The sequence below is a fragment of the Toxotes jaculatrix genome, chromosome 22 (assembly GCF_017976425.1).
Source record: "Toxotes jaculatrix isolate fToxJac2 chromosome 22, fToxJac2.pri, whole genome shotgun sequence".
NCBI lineage: Eukaryota > Metazoa > Chordata > Actinopteri > Toxotidae > Toxotes > Toxotes jaculatrix.
Window position 1 is genome coordinate 8594415 of NC_054415.1, and position 21456 is coordinate 8615870.

Here is a 21456-nt window from a genome sequence, read left to right on the forward strand (position 1 = left end):
CTATAAATGGCCAATAAATAAAGTAAAATTAAGACTGCTCCAGTTACTAAACATAGCCTCAGGGGTTAGGGTGCCAAGTCTGACATATGCTTCAAAGTGTACATTTCTGTGTGTGGCTCCAGAATCTTTGTCAGCTGATCTTCTTGACATATGACACAGTGTGTGAATTTTACTAGCCAAAGACTTCTTAGCATTTTATTCTTCAAGACAAATAAAGCTAAACAGTTATCAAACCGACATATTTGGAGGCTACTATAATTAGCCTCGAACAAGGGCAGCATACATGGCTAGTACACATTTTAATAATGCGCCTAAGGGCGTTTGTAACACCCTACAACATGCTCAGTCAGGCTCATAAATGGGTGTAGTTTGCAGGATGGCAGTCTTTGAGAAGTAATACAAAGATAAGATGTCCGTTGTCATCAGTGCACTTCACAACTTATATTTTTGTTGTTCACATTCATGCAGCTCCTCTAAATATATATTGTAGTTTTTTAAAGGAATTCTTGCACAGTAGTATGTATAAAGTAGTCTTATATCGGGTGTCAGCAGCAGGTCTGTTCCTTTGCTTCCTAAGTGTGCTATGGAATGTTTATAATCAGAATCAACATCACTTTTATTTTGTGAGTAGAAAACTGACCAACTACAAGTAGTAAGGGTAAGTGTAAATTGTATAGACCTCTACCAGAAAGTCAAATTTCTTACCATATTTTGTATGTATCTGATGAATAAAGGGATTCTGATTCTGATTTGCATAGTGATTCGGGAGGAGCTTGACTTGAAGTAAGCGCTCCCATAATCTTCATGACCCAAATTGCAAACCCTGTTTGACTGATATGTTCAAAGTGTGTTTAAACAAGCTCACGGCGTGTTCGTACTCCATGTGGACCTCATTTTCAAATATTACTTCTGTAAGTCCATGCCTAATCATTGCACACTGTACATTTAAATCTCTGTAGAAGTTGAACAGGCAAATAATGTAAAAATGTAATGCTCTTCTACTCTTACTTCCATGTACTTCCACCTGGTTTGAACAAATCCCCTTGTCGAACTTGAAAAACCCGACCGACGAGCAGAGAAACACCTCAGGAAACTCTGCACTACTCCGCCTTGCTTTGGTTTAGTAAGGTGTAAAAGTGTTATTTATGTAGGGGAATGAGAACAATGGCATTTTGGAGCAGTGAATGACAGAAAGAAGGGTAGGAGAGAGAAAAATACAGATGAACAGAGGGTGGGAAATGGAGGATGAGGGTGGAGGGTGAGCCAGAGACAGAAAATTAACAAAGAAAGCAAGGGAAACAGTCAGTCATATATGAGTGTATTTATTATTACTGAGAAACAGCACATTTGCTGCTCTTATTCCAGGAACTTGCTTCGTGTTTCAAGATGTGATTGCTGGCGTGAGCTGGTTAACCGTGATGATGACTGGGATACTTCAGATTACCTTGGTGCAAAACCCCTAATGCCAATAACAAAGGCAGTCTTCCTTACTTCAATGTGAATAAAAGAGAACTTAGATGGGTTCAGTTCCTTTTGGTTTATAAAAAAGGTTTCAAAACTTCTTTCTCTCAACTTGTTTTGTGGACGCTCCGTCCAGTGCAAAAAAACCCACATTTCCCAAAATCTGTCAAAATGCAAGTAAATAATTGTGTAAGTGAGGAAGTAAATTCTGCATCAATACACGTCATGAGAAGGATACAGATGCTCTATTCAGAGAAATTCAATGATACTGACGCTAATAGTGCTTGGTATGTACTTACACACCAACGAGAAAGCTGGACTGAAAGCTTGTGTAAGATACCTCACTGAGTTTTCTGAGCAATGCTGACAAGAATGTGTGAGGTGTGAGCATGACAGTCATGTCAGTGCGTGTGAATGTACGTTTAATTGTGCCTGTACGTGTTTGTAATGTTTCGTGTGTGTTTATGCATATGTGTGAATGTGTATTTCAGAAACTGTAAACTTTGTGTCATCTAGGTGTTTATAGTGTATTTGTTTTTATTTGTACCAGTGCAGACAAACCTTCTGGGGCTACCCTTGTGAAACATTCGTTTGACCCACTTTCCACAACAAAAGAGAATTGAGGTTATGAGAGAAGGAGGGGAGAGGACAACATGAATATTATATTTTGGATTCTGGAGGAAGACATCCCCTACAGGCCTCTGTATGAATATTTAATAAAGTTGGCCTTTCCACATCTCTTCAGCATGTTCTACAATGTGGATTTTGGAAATATCACGACGGGGCCATCTAAACAGAAATATATTCAAACAGGCAAGTGTTGTGGTGAGCCAAGGCTGGAATTTTACTTCTGATTAAGGATTAGATGATTACACAGGTTTGCATACATACACTAATATGTACATACAGGCACACTGATCCACAGAAAAAAAGTCAAAGATGGTTAAGGAATTATTATCAAAGTTAGTGGCAACAACAGTGACTGACGGTGCTTTCTGGTAGTTCTTTCTACACATATACTTTCACATATACACAATGATTCAGTTTGTTGTAAATACAGTGACAATGGCAATGCAAGGGAAGAGGAACTAGACCATGTGTTTCCTAACCTGGGGGTCAGGTGCCCCAAAGGGGCCAATGTTTTGGCCAAATATTTGGTCTAGCAGGGCTGCAGAGTCCAATTTGATGTCTTCAAAATTCTTATTTTGTCTGACCAGCAATACAGAATCCAAATCAATAATTTTCTGCTGATCAACTTATCAACTGGTTGACTTTTTTTCAGCTCTAGACACGTGCCTGTGAGGAGTCACGAGTCATGAAACTTTGCTTTGCTTTATCCACAAGCCAGGAGAGCACCATCAGCTAAACTATATATTGCATATGTTGGTACATCTTATGACATTTTCCTTAACTGATGTGCTCCTCCTTTGGGTGACTCTGTGTATTTAATAGAGCTGCTGACACAATAGAACCTTGCACCTTCTATGCAGTTAAACCACAAGGTGGCATCATCACTCTAGATATTATACCACTGATGCAGGAGGGTGCACTCAGCACGTTGGTTAAAGTCTCAAGTTACATTTGCCCAACATGTCCACCAAAACAAAATACCCACTCCATACTGCATAATACCGCCTGCATATGTCCTCATAGGAGAATGATGATGATGGTGTGCCCATGTGTTGGAGCAATTATCAAAGTGTTAAAGGGGAAATATGTAAGCATTTTAGTTTAGAACATTTAAAAATTAGTTCTTATAACAGTTTTGACATTATGTCAAAGACATCTCTGCATTGCTAAACAGCTAACCCCGACGTGTCTCATCTTGTAATATTACTTTGTACCTGTCTGCTGACTGCAGTTTGCTGCTGTCCGAGACTACAGAAAAACATAGAAGGGTTTGGAATACACTTATCTCATGTCACATCAGTACATTTTTGTTTTGTCCCAACATGTTTAATCCGTGGTTAACCAAAATCCATTACAGTCTTTCGTATCTAACCTTCAGGGCTTAGTGAGCATTTGAAAGTACTGGCTACTTTTAATCTAATCTAATCTAATCTACTCTAATCTAATCTAATCTAATCTAATCTAATCTAATCTGATCTGATCTGATCTAATCTAATTTGGGCTGTAATGGACTGCAGCATTTGCAGGTCCTTCATTTTAGTGCTGTTGCACCTTGGAAATAGTATTATATAAAAATTAGCTTTGCACTATTTGTAAGAAATATCAGAACTGGTATTTTTGTGACTAGTCCTGAAATTTTATCATTACTGTAACAGTTTTTATGATCCTATCCGGAGAAGAATTGATTTCTTATAATAATAATTAATCAATAATTTATCAAGGGAAAGTTACACTTAGTCACAAACACTGAACACATTTGATTCTCTCACATGAAAAATACCTTTATTTCTTACTTATTGATTTATTCTTTTTACTGAGACATGATTTGTTTAATGAATTTAGTTGTGGTATTGTTTTAACAGAAATACACACAGGTACACACAACACACTCCAGAAAACAACTAACAGGGTTGAAGGTCACTGTCCCACCGTTCACAACGTGTCACCAACCTGTGAAATAACCAGCACCATTTGGTGTTACATACATGTCCCTGACCAGTCACATAAACACATACAGTACATACAGGGTAAACACAAGTCTAACATACATATACCCAGACAATGTACAGTTACATGGGGAGAAAGTGCTCTCATTTGTTCTATTTTTAGTTATTTTGGTCTGCAAACTTCTCTGTGTTAGATTTAATCACATTCTCATAGAAAAGAGAGGTGCTGTTATTAATGCTATCTGTATACATTCCCTCTCTTACCACCTAGGTGTCAAACTTTCCTGTCTCCTAACTGTAGGGGGAGAATGTATGGAATTTTGTCTGCTATTTGAAAGGATTTAGCATTTTATGCATTTTTTTTAAACTAGACCAGCCTGCCAGCATCATTTAAATACTATATTTAACAATTTTCCTTTGTTTGAATCATTGCATGTTTGGTTAATTTTGTGTGACATCAACTACACATGCAGATTTTAAGGAATGAATGATCCCAACTGCCTCTATTGTTGTCATTTTTTTGTTTACCCAATCCCAAGTGCAGTAACAGTCTAAGCTCCATATCGATGCCCAACTCAGACAGTGCACGCTCCCTAACCTCACACCCAGGTGTGTCCTCCTCTGCTCCAAGTCAAACTTGGCACATGGTGAACAAAACAAGACATTTTTCTGACACAAACAAATGAAACTGCACTGTGCATCCTCGTGCATAGCTCAGCCCACTATGCCTCTCCTCTCCCACCTATATCAGGTAGAGTCACTTTTATAAGGATACTCTCATTCTCTGTGTTGTAGTCAACACATCTCATGGTGAGACGGGTCCTCTGAAGGCATGCTCAGGTATTGTCTCTCTTTTTTTAACATAGTAGTAGTCAGTTTTGTGTTGATAAATTGTGGTTTATGATAGTAAAAGTGTGCCCATCTTGATCTGGGAACACCTGGATAATAGAGATCAGTTTACATCATGGATACCATGAAGATCTGTACCTTGTGGTTTATGTTTGGCAAAGCAGAGTGAAACCACAGGATGGATTACAATTTGGAGGTGTTACAGTCATTTGGAAAAAAAAACTCATTTATGTCAGAACAAGAACAGACTTGCTGTGGGAGAGTGACGTGAAGATTTCAGTTTAGATTTGATTCTCCTCTTGGTGCAGGGCTTCCAAATGATGCCACAAATCAACGATGCTACAGCTGCAGTTAAAAGATTAGATTGGTTAGTATTAGATCATATATTTACTTTTAATATAGGTACAGTTAAAGTAACTAAAGAAGCTACAGCAGCCACCCAGAGATGTAGAAACAACATCAGACTGTCACTGCATTATTTTAGGGCATTAGATAGATCTGTGCCTTTTTTGGTATACACTGAACATTTTCAAAATCATGTAACTTTGTTACATGTAACTAAGATTTAATTTTCTTTCTGTTTTATGTGTTTTTTTTTTTTCTGAAGGCTTAGGTACCAGTGGAATTTAATGGGCTGTGTTTGTTTTTGCTTTTTTCTGTTTGTCTTCAGGCAGGTGAAAGGATGGTTTCCGTCACACAGAAGAGCAGAAGCTGTGTGCTGCTGCTTCTCTCGCTCACACAATCAATCCTCCCTCCTCTGCCCCTCTTCTTCTTCACTGTAATAAGCGTTCCTGTCTGGCCTGCTCTTGCATTAGCTGCCCTGAGAACACCAAAAGCCGTGGCCCCTCCTGTTGGTGACACAAACAAATCAACCTTCATCCTACCAGCTACCATTTCTACTGCTTTTACCAAACCATCGTCTTTGTCAAAAATCTCTATGTCATCCACCTCTACAATGTCAGTGTCACTCTTCAACCAAACATCCCCTAGAGATGTCCTCATAACCTCACCCACGGCGTCTACAAAAACTATTTCCACTCAGTTTGGCAAAAAAGCCCCTCTGGGTCCTGATTCAGTTCTTTGTCAGCCAGTATCTCAGTGTCTTCTTCGACCCCTAAAACAAATTTCTCAGTTGCTACCTCACCCCTACAAACATTTGACTCTGTCCCTCAAAACTATGGCACCTCCTTTGCACAAAACCCTCCAGTCTCCTCTGTCAAAAATGTCTCTCTATCCTGCTTCTTCTGAAAAAGCCTCTCTTCAACCTGCTAAACCTCCTGGTTCTTCAAACAAGCTACTCTCTCCAGTTTCAACATCATCACCTCCCATGACATTCTCATCTTCAATTTTAAAAATGTCACCACGTCTTCTCGCCAAAATTTCCCCTATTCCTCTCCTCAAAACATCGCCACCTCCTTCAGAAGAGCGAAGCTTTCGCCAGCCCAGACTACCTCCGCTTCGATCTCTCCCTCACACCACAGGTCCGCTGTTTGAGCACCAACCTTTCATTGTTAGTTGGAACATCCCTGATCTGGTGTGTAACAGACACAACATCTCACTGGACACCTCGCCCTTTAAAGGAGTGGCCACACCTGCTAAGGTAAGGTGACAAATATACAAATGTTTCCTGTTAAAATTTCATTTACTTTCAAATCTATAGCAGCAAAACACATGCTGTAATCAAACTGCAAAATGTATGTCACCTTATGAATCTCTGGTTTGTCTTACTTGTACAAAACAATAATCGATGATGCATGAATATTTGCAGGTGAAAGTCCATGCAGGTGTCTTTAACTTGAACTAAAGATGCTCTTCCTCCTGAAATCATAGTGTTATACTTATATAAGTAAAATTCTCAATTTTATTCACTTTGTCATGTTTCTGTTGTAGGTTCCAGGCCAGTTCCTGTCTCTGTTTTACACCGACCGGCTGGGTCTCTACCCACATGTAGACCTGACAAGTAGAAAACAGATATATGGTGGCATTCCTCAGAGAGGCAACCTGAAAGCCAGTATGAACAAGGCCAGAGCTGATATTAACTACTACATCCCATCCAAGTGAGTCTAAAACTAAAATCTGAAACCCAAACGTTCACCCTTAATTGTTTGGCACATTTGACACTGATTTTTAAACATGTCCTCATCCTCCTTTCTTCCTGCCAGGACAAGCCGAGGTTTGGCCGTTATAGACTGGGAGGAATGGCGCCCCCTATGGGACAGAAACTGGGGCACTAAGAGAATCTACCAGACTTTATCTGTGGCCCATGTTCTGCAGACTAACCGCTCCCTCACACTGCAGCAGGCCACAGAAAAAGCCAAACAACAGTTTCAGGTCAGAATCAACTGTGAAGATTGATGAAGCTGATTATTTAGTCCTGGACAGTTAATGAATGAATATTGATGAATGAATATTGATGAATAGCTCTTCCTTTCTAGCTGGCAGCCAGAAGTTTGATGTCAAGGATGGTGGCAATGGGCAGAGCTATGAGACCCAACTATCTCTGGGGTTTCTACCTGTTTCCTAACTGCTATAACTATGGCTGGTTGGACCCAGACTACACAGGCCAGTGCTCCAAGGAGGTGAGGGAGCAGAATGATGAGCTACTGTGGCTGTGGGAGTCCAGCACTGCCCTCTACCCCTCTGTGTATTTGCAGGTGGGTTTTAAAAAAATTACCCCAAATTCTACTTCTAGATTTTAGAGTTCTCAGGCTGATTTTTCCCCCGTGTCCTTGCCCTGTTTCAGGCCTCTTTGGCAGACAATCCTCGAGCCGCCCTTATGGTGAGAAACCGTGTCCAGGAAGCTTTGAGAGTGTCCGCCCTGCCAAGACAGAGTGGCACAGCACCCGTGTTTGTTTATACGCGACCTGTTTTCATTGATCAGAACCGACACTTCCTCAGTCAGGTAAATAAGAGTAATTTAAATGCAGATTTGTTTAATACATTCACAGGTGCATTATGTCAGTGGTTCACGGGATGAGTTTTGGATGCACTAAATAAATAATTATATCCACCATCCAAACAGATTACATCTGTTGAAACAGCTCATTAGGGAGCGACCACACACTTGACTAGATTAGACATATCTTAGGTTACTTCTTCATCTCAGCAGTGAAGTGTTCCCAGTCTGAGGTCCAGTTTTAAGAGGAGTTTGGTTTCTTTGGTGTAACAACACCCTGCCCAGGTGGTAATCCTTACCTGAACGTGTAATCCTTATCCTCTCTTCTCACCTTATATGATGTGTGTTTTAACACATAAATGCTCATAAAACCGAACAACAGAAAAGTCTGTGCAGCAGGCATGACTGTCTGTGTCTCATCTGTGAATGCCTGTGGATGTTTTCTTTTCTTTCTTTTTTTTTTTTTAATTTGTTTGAGAGGCATTAGTGAACATGTTTAACCATTTGTGTCCAGGGGGACTTGGTCAGCACCATTGGGGAGAGTGCAGCAGTGGGAGCATCTGGTGCTGTGCTGTGGGGGGCCAGTGCTGACTATGATGACCAGGTAACATCACACCACAGACCTCCACTGCACTGCTGAAAGACATGACAGTGTACTGATGGCAGGTAGTCAGAAAGAAACAAAGTGTTCAGTGAGATGATATGGGAGTGTGCTCATCTGACAATGGCTACTGATTGATCGTAGTGGTTGCTACTGCGGTGATGTTATCCACGGCAGGGAAGCCAAGATTAGCTTGCTGATCGTGACTTTCACTGAATGCTTAAAGTCTGTTTGAAAACAGATATGAAGGCGGTAGCAATATTCTCATCTAACCGTGGGCTTCCCTTTAATCATATGCAGGTACAGTAGCATAGACGTGGACTGTTAAATTGCTGTGATGTTCCATTTCAAACATATAGTGTTATATACTAAGTATGTACATTTACTTTTAAATACTTTCCTGTCTTGCTCTTCTTGTTTCTTCTTCCACTCGCTTTCCTTTGTGCGTCAGGCATCCTGTGAATCCCTCGCATCCTACCTCTCCTCCACCCTCAACCCTTACATCACCAATGTCACCGCAGCCACCCAGCTCTGCAGCAACTTCCTGTGCCAGGGGAACGGCCGCTGTGTCCGCAAAAACTACAACTCCAATCACTACCTCCACCTAAACCCTGAGAATTTCAGGGTCGTGCATGTTAAGAACCGCTACCTTGTTCTAGGGAGACCTACCTTAGCAGACCTGAAGACTTTGAGCAGGAGATTTACCTGCCAATGCTACAAAGGATTGAGCTGCACTCCCAGGACATACAGTGAGCTTGCCAAAGCCCTGATATTTAGTGTAAAACAGGGGCTGCACCAAAAAGCCCATTCCTTGAATAAAGCTGTGTTGGATGATCCACAACAAGCTAGTATCACTAAGGACAATATTAAAAAGAACTTGAAAGTTTAGCTTGTTAAAGTTTTTGTTTCTGACCTTAAACCAAACTGTTTGGTCCATTCAATCAATCTGGGGCTGGCCACTGAAATCCAGATAGTCAAAGAGTGTCTTTGCATGTTTTACCCATGGCTTGATTTGCCTTGCCACTGATTAAAATGAAAATACAACTGGCTTTGCTCAAAGTATCATGTTGCCAAAGAATGGGGCTAAGAGCAGAGGTTTGTCTACAGTTAAATGTCCCTTATCTCAGATCAAACTTGGAGAGAACATGTATAGAGACGGTGCTTTTTCAAAGACATCAAATTATTCACCATAGGCATTTGTATATAATTTGACTGTATATGTAAAAAAATGAAAAAGAGACAGGGTGGTGCTGTTTATGTTTTCAACTTGTCTTAGCACAGAGTAAATAGGCCGGCAGGGTATTTTCAATATTCAGTCTCAAACTGTGATTCATCAGATCAATTGAAATGTGCTTTATTTGCATAATTTTAATAGTTTTTTAGTGATTGGGTTACATTCTTAATCTATTTTAAAAGGTGGATTGTTGTTGTTAGCACAAAAACATTTGAAAAAGAGCTGCCTGATTAGAGCTCTTCTCAGAGCTGTTGGCAGCTTGTTTTCTAACTGTGACATGTCAAAATATTTGTGACTGTAGCTCAAATATTTTGTCACAGTTAGAAAACAAACTCCCAGAAAACAAGCTGTTGTAGCTTTTACAGCTTTTCTCTTTCCATTGGCACACGGATAATTCCCTGCTTTGCTTCACCCAACTTCAACCTGAGCAGAAGCCTAATCAGAGAAGTGAAAACACCTGTGTGGACAAACAGAGCCTTCATTTTTTTTTTAGGCTGCTGGAGGGCAGAAGACGCTAACATGAAGCTAACACCTAGTCAAGCTGTTTGTGTTAGCTAACTTGTTGGCAAGCTGTTCGCTGCTTACACATTCAGCAGACACTGACCACCATTAGCGTCCACGTCGAAATGTTGTGTTTTCCTGCCCACCTTGTCAAGGTAAGTCCTATATTTATATTTATTCCTTTTGCTCTGTTATGTCTGCACCAGCTTCCAGGAGAAATAACTGGGTCTTTAGCTTGCTAGCTTGTCTTTGTGTTTGTTGTTAAGCAGATTGTGTACAGTGTGTTTATTGAAGCTTTTCCTTCTTTGGCTGTGAACTGCTGACTGTTGCTGATACACGGTTGATAAGAGCTGGGATGTGTAACTGTGTTAGTGACCTCTTTCACATTACACCTAGTTATTCAATACTGACACAAGAAACTTGGACTGGTGTTAAAATAGGGAAGTGGTAGTGATTCTGATCGGCAGGCAAGCAATTGCATCTCACTACTTGTTTCCATTCGTGTGAAACCATGTTTTCATGACTGATGAGTACAAACATGAAAACATGAAACATGTTTTCATGTTTGTACTCATCAGTCTTTATGGAGGAGTTACTGTATGATATTCCCATTGTGGTGTTGTCAGCAGATACTGTGGGCCATTGGTGTATTCACTCAGGGTCCTCTGGGTGGTGAGTGCAAGATGTGTGTCTGAATGTGTGTGCTTGCTTGTATCACGATGATAACAAGAGTACATGGACAAAGAGCACAGTTTGACATGATGTTGATTTCACACCCCAGCTTATTGGTTGCTCATTGATAAATGCTCAAGACTTGCTCAGCTGTTTTCATGTGGTTACACATGCAAATATTGCTTGTTGCAAGATAGTATGGACCAACTGGGTGCTTTGATGCATATTTCTCAAAACTCAAAACTGCAACAGAGTACACAGTCTATCTAAAGCGAAGGGTAACCCTACAAGTGCAGGACACAGATATCAAGTAAAGGGTGAATGGTTTTTGTTGGCCTTTCCTGCTTCCTCCCTGTTCATGTCTCATTTGTTTAATTTATCACAACAATATGTCAACAAGGAAGCAGTACTGACACAAATAGCTTTTGTGTTTACCAGGAACTGGAGTGTGTGTGTGTGTTGTACTATAGAAACCACTCACAGGCATGAAAGCAGCATAGCTTGTCATATAATCTGTTGCATGTGTCTTTGAACTTTGTTTTGGAAGTGGACTTTGCTGAGACTTGTTTCAGTCCTGAGATAAGATATAAGTATACTGACTAACACAAATGTACAAGAAACCGCTGCCTGTTGACAACACCATGTCAGTGCTATGAGTCAGCCAGAAAATTGGTTGCAGGCCTTTTTTTTGTTGGAAAGGATATCAAATAAAACAAAAGAAAAAAGAAAAGCTCAATAGTTTTTTCTTCATACACACATTTACAACTGGAGTGGTCAAATAAAAAGGAGATCATAGCTTTTATGCGGACTCCCCTTGTCTATTTTATGACAAGAGGAAGTGCTATTTGGTACACACAGAGCGCATCACAGTTTCTCAGTACTCTACTGAATGGTGCTTGTCAACATTAAGATGAGGAAACGGAGGAGTGCTGGTCATGTCACTGGAAAATGTAAGATTTAATTAAAATTGTAAGTTGTACAGTACATGCCATTGCAAATCAGTCATCACTTTTTACTTTCATTTGCGTTTTTAATCCAACCTTTCATTATTTTCCTAATAGCAGTTTAGTGTTTTTTGAATTTTGTGAATAACACAACACAAAAGAAAATTATGATTAAATTACAGTTGTCTGGCCATGGAAAATCTCAGAGATGTAAAAAGTTCAGTCACTCATCCATGTGGCCGTAGTTCAGAGAATTCAAATGTTAAAGAACCTCAATATAGCTGCCAAGTAAAACTAAAAAAAAAAAAAAAAAACCAACTCATTACTTTGACTTTTTTGACTTGTTTGTGACATGATTTAAAATGTTTCAACACCTCAAGAAGACAATGTTTGTGACAAATATCTTTCTAAATGTGCATAGACAAAATTCAGTTTGAATCCTTGATAGAAATCGCATGAAAACATTACTTATGCACTGTATTGACGTTTATCACTAGAATTACTGAACTCTCAAAACAGACTCAAATCTAGCAGAACTGTATTGAAATTCATTCAAGCTTTGCTTTTAGTAAATCACAACCTTATCTAAAGATTTAAGAAAATAACACTCATGCCTAAAATAAGTCAGCTGTGTTTAGAACAAACTGCTTCCTACTTGTACAGAAATGATTAAAGGGCACCTTCATAAATGACAGGATTGATTCCAGTACTGACTTTAAATACTACTGTGGGAATGAAACAGCTACAGTTGCTGATAAATTCATCAGTTCACCAGGATGTTAATTTCAGAAACCAACTCCAACCTCCAGCTTAACAACGCGACTTGTATAGAGCTGACAAGTTTGCTAAGAGATACCACCATTTCTTTAGTCACAGTGCAAGGTACTTAGATTGGTTTGCTCAAAAGACATAAGACCACTATGAAGCCATTTTCTTAAAATGGTTCCTCTAAACTTTGTACTATATTCTATCAAACTAGTCTGATCAGTGGATTTAAATGAAATGTTTTCTTTGAGCCAGATTTCTGTATCAGCTCTGAAGTTGCTTTTAACAAGACATGTCCATCAGTTTGAGATGAACTTGATCAGTAGAAGTGTTTTAGAGATCGTGTGACTCGACTGAGCTTTAAAACAATGTCTTAAGTAGGGTTAAAGTACATAAAACATTTACTGTGCTCCAAATGTTCAGATGGGCTTCAGTTGTCTCATACAGCAGAACTGTAACTCCAACCCACAAGTGGAGCACTTACAGATAAAAAGAGACCCGGGAACACTTGGCTTTGTTTTCTTTGAGCACATCTGACTCAGTTTGCAGAGGAAGGCACTCCAGCAAAGTAACGTTTGGTTCATGAAAGATTCACAGTAAAATCTCACTAGGCTCCTCGTGTCCATTTAGCTACAGGTTTTCTCTTGCTACATATATTACTGGGTTTATCTCTACTCTAGGAGTTGCCAAGCATTGCTCTGGGATCATATTAACAAGCAGAGTGAAAATTGGGAGTATGTTTAAAATGTGACTAACAATTAAAAAAGTAAAATGATATGAACATTTAAAAACTATTTGCATGAGAAAAGACAGCAGATGGATACTATCACTATATACTACTGACTGTTTATATTTTATATATATCTTTGTCTTGAAAATACTGACTTTTGAATCTTAGGTGGAAATACATGTCTTCTGAAGAACAAACCTAAATCTTTTCATTTTTTTTTGTAAATTTTACTTCTACTTTTTTGTTTGTTTATCATGCAGATATGAGCTACAGTTAAAGCATGCCAATGCATATGTAAATGACATATAGGTCCGACCCAAACTTGACCTGCCACAGTATGTGTAATGTATGAGATGGCAAATCTGCCCCTGCAGTTATTAAAAAAAATGGAATATTCACAACTCCAAAGTCATGAAGACTTGTAAACTGGTTAATATTACAACTACAGCTAACATCAGAGATAAAAATGGCAGTAGATTAACTGAATTAAAACAGGTCAGGTAAACAGACAGGGTCCTAAGTTGTGTTTTATCTTTGTTAATGGACCCAGAGACATCAGGCATTGCAGAGTCCACAACTGGAAAATGTCTCATCTGCATTTTGGTAACAAGTCTCCAGATTCCAAAGGAAACTTGCTGCAAACAGTAACCGCACAAAATGTTGTATCCTATATTCAACATCTCAGCATCAGCTGTCATGAAAATATCTGTCTCCTCTAGTCTGAACCAAAGTAATTGTCTTGGTTTGAGTTAACTGGTCCCATGTTATACTGTTTAACCACAGCCTATTCAAACAGAATCTAACTTTCTCTTGCCTCATTCGTTCAGTTTGAGTAATAAATATATGCCCTATTCCCTTTTTTTCTAGAATAAATAATGCCGCCTTGTTTCTGCATCAGTCAAATGAGGGTCAGATTGTGCCCAAGAAAGTATTTAAATCCTCAAAAAGAAAAATCAGAGTAGTTTTTTCTTTGCCTCCAGCTGTCCATTGACCTCTCCATTCTCCCCACTCACATCGTTTACTTCTTTGGTGCACTTGATCCTCAGCAGGACATTAGACAGCACGTCCTGGTACAGGCTGAGACAGACCCAGCCAGGCAGGTAGAGGAGGGTGATGAGTCCCATGAAGTTGTGAGGATAATGGGAGTAGTCCCACGAGCAGGCGTCAAACTGCCTCAGGGCCAGGCCCCAGGAGAACTCCCAGGTGTAGATGAAGCAGATGTAGATGGGGAGCCGCTGCCACGTCCCCCAGCCTCTGCTGAAGTGCAGGTGGAGGTAGAGCTTTTCCACCACGAAGCTGCAGCTGCCGTACATCAGGAAAGACCACAGGGACGTGTGACCGCTCAGGGTCCGGTCCGACTTCTCAACCAGGTTGAATATAGAGGTGAAAAGCACCTCGTCCAGAAAGCCGTGCATCCCGAAAAACAAGAACCGCACAAAGCCGGGGAGACCCTGAGGACTCGCACGATTGTGACCGCTGTCCTCCGGGCCGGGTTTGCTCAGGAGGTCGGTGGGACATGAGGGGTGATACTGCAACCTCGACAGCCCTCTGTGAAACACCTGGGCGAAGTAGAGAGCCAAGATGTAGTGCACCGCCAGCTGCGTCCCTGATACTACCTTCACCTGCTCGGTCAGAGTGTTAATGTTCCCGATCAGGATCTGCAGCCCGATGAAGACAGACGGATAGAAAACAAGATGAAACACCACAGGCCGACCTCGGAAACATCTCTTCTGTGAGTAGATCTTCTCAAGCGCAAAGTGGGTCAGCGAATGCATGATGCAGAGATACGGAGAGGAGAACCCCACCAGTTTAGGATCCCGATAATTTAAAACCCCCTGTAACGATGACAGCAGGACATCCAGAGTCACGCCGTGCATCCCGTAGAAGTAAAGCCGCATCCACCGCGGCAGCTCCCGCAGCGACTCCGCCGCGTCCTCGGTGCCCCCAGACGGTTCTTCTTGGCGGGGCGTTCGCGTCGTGTTTAGGCCCCCGGCGGGGTCTCCTGAACGGCTGCGAGTACCGTCTCGCCACCGACCGGCCATGATCAGTCAGTCTGTCTGTCCTGAGAGATTCGTCCTCTTCCTACACATTGTTTTGTGATCTGTTCCGCTGCGGTCGCGCAGTGAAAAGAGCTGCGGCTGCAAGCATCTCATGCAACTGTTCGGAGTGCCTGCTGCTTTCAGGTGCTCCCTGGGAAAAATCAACTTCCGCGAACAACAGCTGAAGAGCTTAAAGGTGCCCTGCGGAGTTTCTGTAAACGGACAAAAGTTCTGTTTACATTTAGTTTTGAAACGCATTGTGTCTCTATCCGCGGGGTCTAACAAACGCGTTTAATGTATTTAACTTCTACATCTACAAAGCCGGTTTAGCTCCGTGTTTAGCAAACAGACCTCTTAAAAAACACTTTTCAGGCTACCTTTTAAAATTGACTCACTGGAAAGTAATAAGACTATACAGTAACCGTGTCAAAGTTTTATTTTTTCAACTCAAGAACAAGATAGGCAAACAGGAAGAATGTGCAGGGGTACTTCAACATTTTTTAATATAAATTAATCAAAGTGATATTATAATAAAGCATATATTTTAACAAATAACTGCAGTTCAGTCCCATCTCAAATTGAGGGATACAATCCAGTGCCACTGAAATAAAACAGTACTGGTCTGACATGCAGTTTCTGCTGTGGTTTATTTCCATCGTTCTAAGTGTTACCAAATTTCCAGTAGCACCTGAAGGCACCACAGTTGAAAACCTGGTGGAGGCGGTGTGCTGCATCAGTGTGGTGGAGACGGGACGTTTTGCTCCGGACGCGGTTATTAACCGAGCTCACGTCCCCCTGCGACGTCCTGACGCAGTTTAATTACGAGTCAGTAATGATAATCACAACAGATCATCCTGTTGTTATGATATCCCTATTCCGGCCCTCACTAGAGTCATTTGCTGATGCATAGATAGATAGATGGATGGATGAATGGATGGATGGATGGATGAATGGATGGATGGATGGATGGATGTGTAGCTGGATTTCATTAATGTGAAAGATTTTGTGCAGAAATGAAAGTGTCTGATGTTAATGCTCATAGCTTTTATCATCATGCTCACCGTGGTGTCACTGACTGCTTCCTGTTGTGGCTTCCTGGTTAATGTTCCCCAACTGTTGCTCTTTCATGAAACATGAGCCTGGGCTTAAAATCAGAGGGTAGAGAGATAAGAATATGGTGCAGGAGCAACAAGACCTCGCAAACATTGCAAACAACAGAAGAACATGGAAATAGGTTTCAATATACAGCACATATTCAGCTGTGAATTAAATGTGTTGTGACTTTTATGCACAGAGACTCTGGCCTCTTGCAGAAAGTCTCTGCACATGCAGACATGGCCTGGTGCAAGAACTTTGCATACATACAAAGGTGCAGTTTCTGACTGGGAGATGTAAGGCAGTGCTTGTTTGTGTGATTTGTGCGTGATCATTTTGAACTTCCTCTGATTCGAGGTTAAACAGACATTAATTCTTACCTGCACAGCCTCCAGTCACATACAGCATGTTTAAAGGTGAGAAGGCTTGCAGTACAGCTGTATGACCGCAGAGGGGCACTGCTGATAGTGTGACCAAAATAGAGAGTAATACTGTAGAAGAGGCTCATTTTCCCCAAAGAGAACTGAGAGCATTTTTATCACAGGCTAAGATAGTGTGTATGACATGGTGCAGTTTAGTGTTATAACTCACCCATCTCTTTTTGAGATGTGTTCTATTATTATTCTGTGTGGAGGAGGAGTGTGTCTCAGTGTGTGCTCAATTCATGCATTTTTTTTTTTTTGTTCGGAAGTGAGGCTGGCTTTGTGCGTTTGTGCCCATGAAGGGAGAATGAAACATGCGTGTTTGTGTTCTCCCTCTTTGAATAGTTCAGTTCAGTTTCACAATTTCACAGTGTGTTCATTTAACAGTGCTTGTTGACTGTGAATAATATATGAGAGTCAGCATGTCTCTTTAGGTTGCAGCTCTGTTCCCAGTTTTTTTTTTTTTTTTTCTTTCTTTTATCTATGTGTGTTTTTATGTGCTCGCAGGGGGAATAGACATATCTGTGGTCTTTTATTATCTCTGTACCACAGAGATAATAGTGTGTCTCTGCATGGTTTAAAACCATCAGAATCACTTCAGCACAGAATGAACTCCTGCCTGAACCCACTCTGTGGTGACCCAGAGCCAGCACAGCAGAATTGGGACGCATTTTCAAATGGTTTGGGTCAAATACAGTGTTATATGTGTCAGATGGAGTATGTCAGACTAGACGTGGCCTTCCGTCTCACCCACATACACCTCTCCACCTCTCTTATTGCTATGATACATCCTTTCAACCTCCATTAAGTGCACAGCTGCAGGTAATTGCAGCCATTATTCTTCATGTGTAGCATGTTGACAGTAGCCCATGAACATCAATAATTCATTACCCCAGTTATTGTCAGACATAATGCAGTTACTGTAAATAAATGAGATTATCACTGACATAAACAGTACATGTAGAACATCTAAATCTCCATGAGAATGGAATGATGGATCTTATTCTCAGGTAAAAATAAGTAGAAATTGAGAATTTATGGCTGGAGAAGAGACAGTTTGCTATACTTCAAATCCAGTGTCAGTCATAAGTTAGACAGTGTGTTTAATTCTTGCTTTTGGTTTATATTAAAACATTGTAAATCTCCTCTCTGGTGTTTTCTGTTCACCTCTGTCAATAATACAGAATTACAGAACAGTTTAGAAAGGATGAAAATAGTTCCTGAGTAAAAGGACACTTTTGTACTACACAGCGTTGTGATTATTATAGTGTTAAGTCTTAGGTTAAGACGATCTTAGGATAATTTTGCAGTGGGTATGTTAAGTTAAAGACAAGGTACTATATGTGACATGCTAGCAAAGATTAATTGGACAGAAAAATTGATTTCCTCATAGACAGTTTCAGGGTTTTGGAATATTATTCTGTGTCGTGCAGCTTCACTCTGAATCTCATCTGAGTCAGACACAGAGATAGTGGAGGTCTGCACTGCTTCATATATTAGATTGCTTTGTATAAATATGTGCTATCAATTATATTGTACAGTTTCATTGAATTTATCTGAGGATACAGAGAACCAGACAAATATTCATTATTTCATGGGAGCTGCAAATTATCTTGTGATGTCGCAGAATTATTTTGCAACCCTTTGGGTGTTGCTGATACAAACTAATTTTATCCTCATGTCTCATTACTTTCTTTTATTCAGATGACTTCCAGACTTGATGTTGCACAATGGCTTTGTTATGATGGAGGCTGCAAAATGTGGAATATCCAGATGCTACTTGTTCACTGTCATCACCTAATATTAGGTCTGTCCATTGTACTGATAAACTGTCTGTCTTTTGTGCATCAGTGGCACCAAAACAAATTCCTGCCGATGTAAAAGACTTGGTTTGTGAGATGATTGTGATTTTGATATTTCATACAGTCATTGTTACACTCTGTTCCATCTTATATCTGTTCTTCAGTGAAACCTATTATTGTCAGTAGGTTTGAGTATCCATATTCATTAGATAAAACACCATACACCTTTATTTCATGTTCCACAGATAGCTGGTCTCTTTGCCTCCTATGTTTTGTGCATTGTTTGTGCTTTGGTTTATTTTAGTCAGCCAAGTGTTGGATATTAGAGAGTGAACGTTGTGCAGACACTGAGGACTTCAAACTGCTTCCCCAGAAAAACATTGCTTTCCTCAAAAAGCCTGGCTGTGTTGCTTCAAAACAAACATTTTGAACACTAGATGGCAGCAGTGTGACACAGTCTCCCATGGTTTGGGTGGGCCCTTCTGACTACTGTTGTTTTCATTCATAGAAACACAAAAATACTGTTTTGCATGGAATCAGTTTTTAATGCATAGCGGATATACGTGTGCATCAGCAATGGTCAGATACAAGAGACAGGATCAGTGTGTAGCCAGAATAGTCATGACAGATTATTGTGTGTATGTGTGTACTGTGACCTTAGACTCCTTTATACTCATCACTGTGTGTTGAATATCTTGTTAACAATGGAGGACTGAAGCTGATTGTGCTGCTGGTGTCATGGTACAGTCTGTCATTCACATAAGAGTGCCATTTAAAGCCTGAATCTGAATATGTTCATCCCCTTCCTGAATGGTTGTAGACCGTACTCTTCAGATCAGAGAGGCTCTTGCAAATGTACACAACAGATACATCATATCAGGGGCTTGACAGCCTCTCCTCCTCAATTGCATACCAAAAAAAAAAAACATTTTCTCATCTGATATGTCCCGTTAGGCTCATTACAGGTTGTGAATGGCTGTAAGATGAAGCTATGTGATGTTAGATTGATGTGACGCTTGACCGAGTCCCACAGGAAATGAATGTGAATCTGCAGTCATGCACTTAAAATGAGGAGCTCTGAAAATGTAATTTCAGAACCCATTTCCTCCAATTTGAGCCATTATTGAATGGACTGCTGGCCCCATCCTCTTGCATTGTCTCATACGGTCAAATCGGGTAGGGTAGTGTGTATGTGTGTGTGTGCGTCTGTGCGTGCGTGCGTGCATGCGTGCCTAGGCTCATGCTGTGCTTGTGTCTGTGTATATTTTCCCCAGTTTGTATCTTATTTGTTCTCGTTTTATACATTTTTCACCTGAAGGTATTATATTTCCAATACTAGTGTGTGCATGTTGCTTATAAGAGAAAGTCTGTGCACATGTGTGTGTGTGTCTGTGTGTGCGTGGATTCGTGCTCCCTCCAGAGATGGGTGGAGGAAGAGGGAGGAGGATGAAGAGAGGATAAAGATCAGCCTAACCGATAGGAGGTTTGCACCATTCCCGGGAGTACTTCAGGCTCTTGTTTGCAGCCCCTTTCTCATTAGGAATTCTGCGCAACCCTGAGACCCTCTAGGGACTCACCCGGTCACACGGCAACACAACACCCTGACTCACCCTGTCTCACCTAGCCTTACCCTTCTCTGCTCTCCCCCTCTCCTCTCCTCCTGATATTGTAATTCATTTATGTCCAACTCTCACTCTCCCATCTCATATTCACTCACTGCCTCTGTTCCACTAGAGTTTTATGAACCACATCTTCTCCAAGTCTGATGGCAATTATTTTAAAATATAATATATTCATTTAATATCTAGATAATGTTATTGTTGTAGCTTCTCTTCTCTTCTCTTCCTCTCCTGTGTAAGTCCCAGTGATCTACTAGTATAATTAATCCGTGCCTTCCCGCCCCCGTTCACCCATCTCATTCTCCTCCTTATACTCTCCTCCTCTCTCGTTTCATCTCATCCTCTCTGCAGTAACCTCTGCGACCCTCCTTTTAACCTTGTCATCTTGAATAACCTTCTCACCACCCCCTCTTCCCTTTTACATCTATTCAAACACACCCTAACCTTTATTTCCCCTTTTGGCACCACTTACCTTTCACTCCTTATTCAGCAGAATCTGAAGTTATATTATTCACACATATGTGGTGTTGTAACCTCTCATGCTTGTCGGGTGGTTGGTCCACCACCTTGGTCCAGAGTCAAGTATTTTAGCATTTCAGTTCATCCAGCAGCTGTTGGGTGGATTGCCATGATATTTTGCACATCCAGTCGTAGTACTCAGACTTCCATGACTTTGAAACATTTCCTCAAAACTCACATGGATAGAATTTGGATAGATACTCATTAATGGCAGTCTGTGCATCAAAATCAATAGAAACACATGCTTATTACCTTTAACGTTCGAGAGAGATCAGAATCTGCTGCTGTAGAATCCAGTTGCACTGGAAACAAGACTTCATGACTACATCTTTCACATAACCTTTTATCCTTGTCCTCTATGCTCACTTCAAATGTGCCACCTCTTTCTTTTTGTCCAAAGCCCATTTTTACCTTTGGAATCATACCTTCCTCTTCTGTCAGATAGCTGTAAATCACAATCCTCCACAGCTGTACAACCTCCTCTCCCCGTCAACTCACTCTGACAATTACAAGTCTTTTGTTCCCCCTTTGACCTTTGCTCATCCCAATTACTTTACCTCAGACCTCCTCCTGCTACTTAGTGCCTGACTCCTCTCCACTCTCCTCCTCTCCCCTCTCCTCTTTTCTCCCTCTGCATGTTTAATCATCTCAGAGCAAACCTGATTAGTTCAGTCCAGCACTCCAGATGCCCCCTGTGTACCTGTTGCCAGACAGTCTCTCTCCTCTTTTTG

General features: G+C 40.8%; 2 protein-coding genes across 2 annotated transcripts; one reads left to right on the forward strand and one right to left on the reverse strand.

Annotated features, from left to right (window-relative positions):
* The first annotated feature begins 6868 nt into the window (after positions 1–6868).
* On the forward strand, positions 6869–9272 carry LOC121176347 (hyaluronidase PH-20-like). The gene is made up of 6 exons (XM_041030392.1): positions 6869–6943; positions 7049–7217; positions 7322–7540; positions 7630–7788; positions 8297–8386; positions 8835–9272. The coding sequence occupies exons 1-6, from the start codon at positions 6900–6902 to the stop codon at positions 9270–9272; spliced, it is 1119 nt and encodes a 372-aa protein (XP_040886326.1). The 5' UTR covers positions 6869–6899.
* A 2445-nt stretch (positions 9273–11717) lies between these two features.
* On the reverse strand, positions 11718–15375 carry LOC121176591 (transmembrane protein 229A). Its single transcript, XM_041030681.1, has one exon. It carries the CDS (start codon positions 15269–15271, stop codon positions 14183–14185), a length of 1089 nt encoding a protein of 362 aa, XP_040886615.1. The 5' UTR covers positions 15272–15375; the 3' UTR covers positions 11718–14182.
* Positions 15376–21456: the final 6081 nt, after the last annotated feature.

Excerpts from the sequence above, each read along its gene's own strand:
- LOC121176591 (XM_041030681.1), bottom strand. The coding sequence starts at position 15,271 with ATGGCCGGTCGGTGGCGAGACGGTACTCGCAGCCGTTCAGGAGACCCC.
- LOC121176347 (XM_041030392.1), top strand. The coding sequence starts at position 6,900 with ATGAACAAGGCCAGAGCTGATATTAACTACTACATCCCATCCAA. Across the intron at positions 7,541-7,629 it reads ACCCCTCTGTGTATTTGCAG|GCCTCTTTGGCAGACAATCC; the intron begins GTGGGTTTTAAA and ends GCCCTGTTTCAG. Across the intron at positions 8,387-8,834 it reads GTGCTGACTATGATGACCAG|GCATCCTGTGAATCCCTCGC; the intron begins GTAACATCACAC and ends TTTGTGCGTCAG.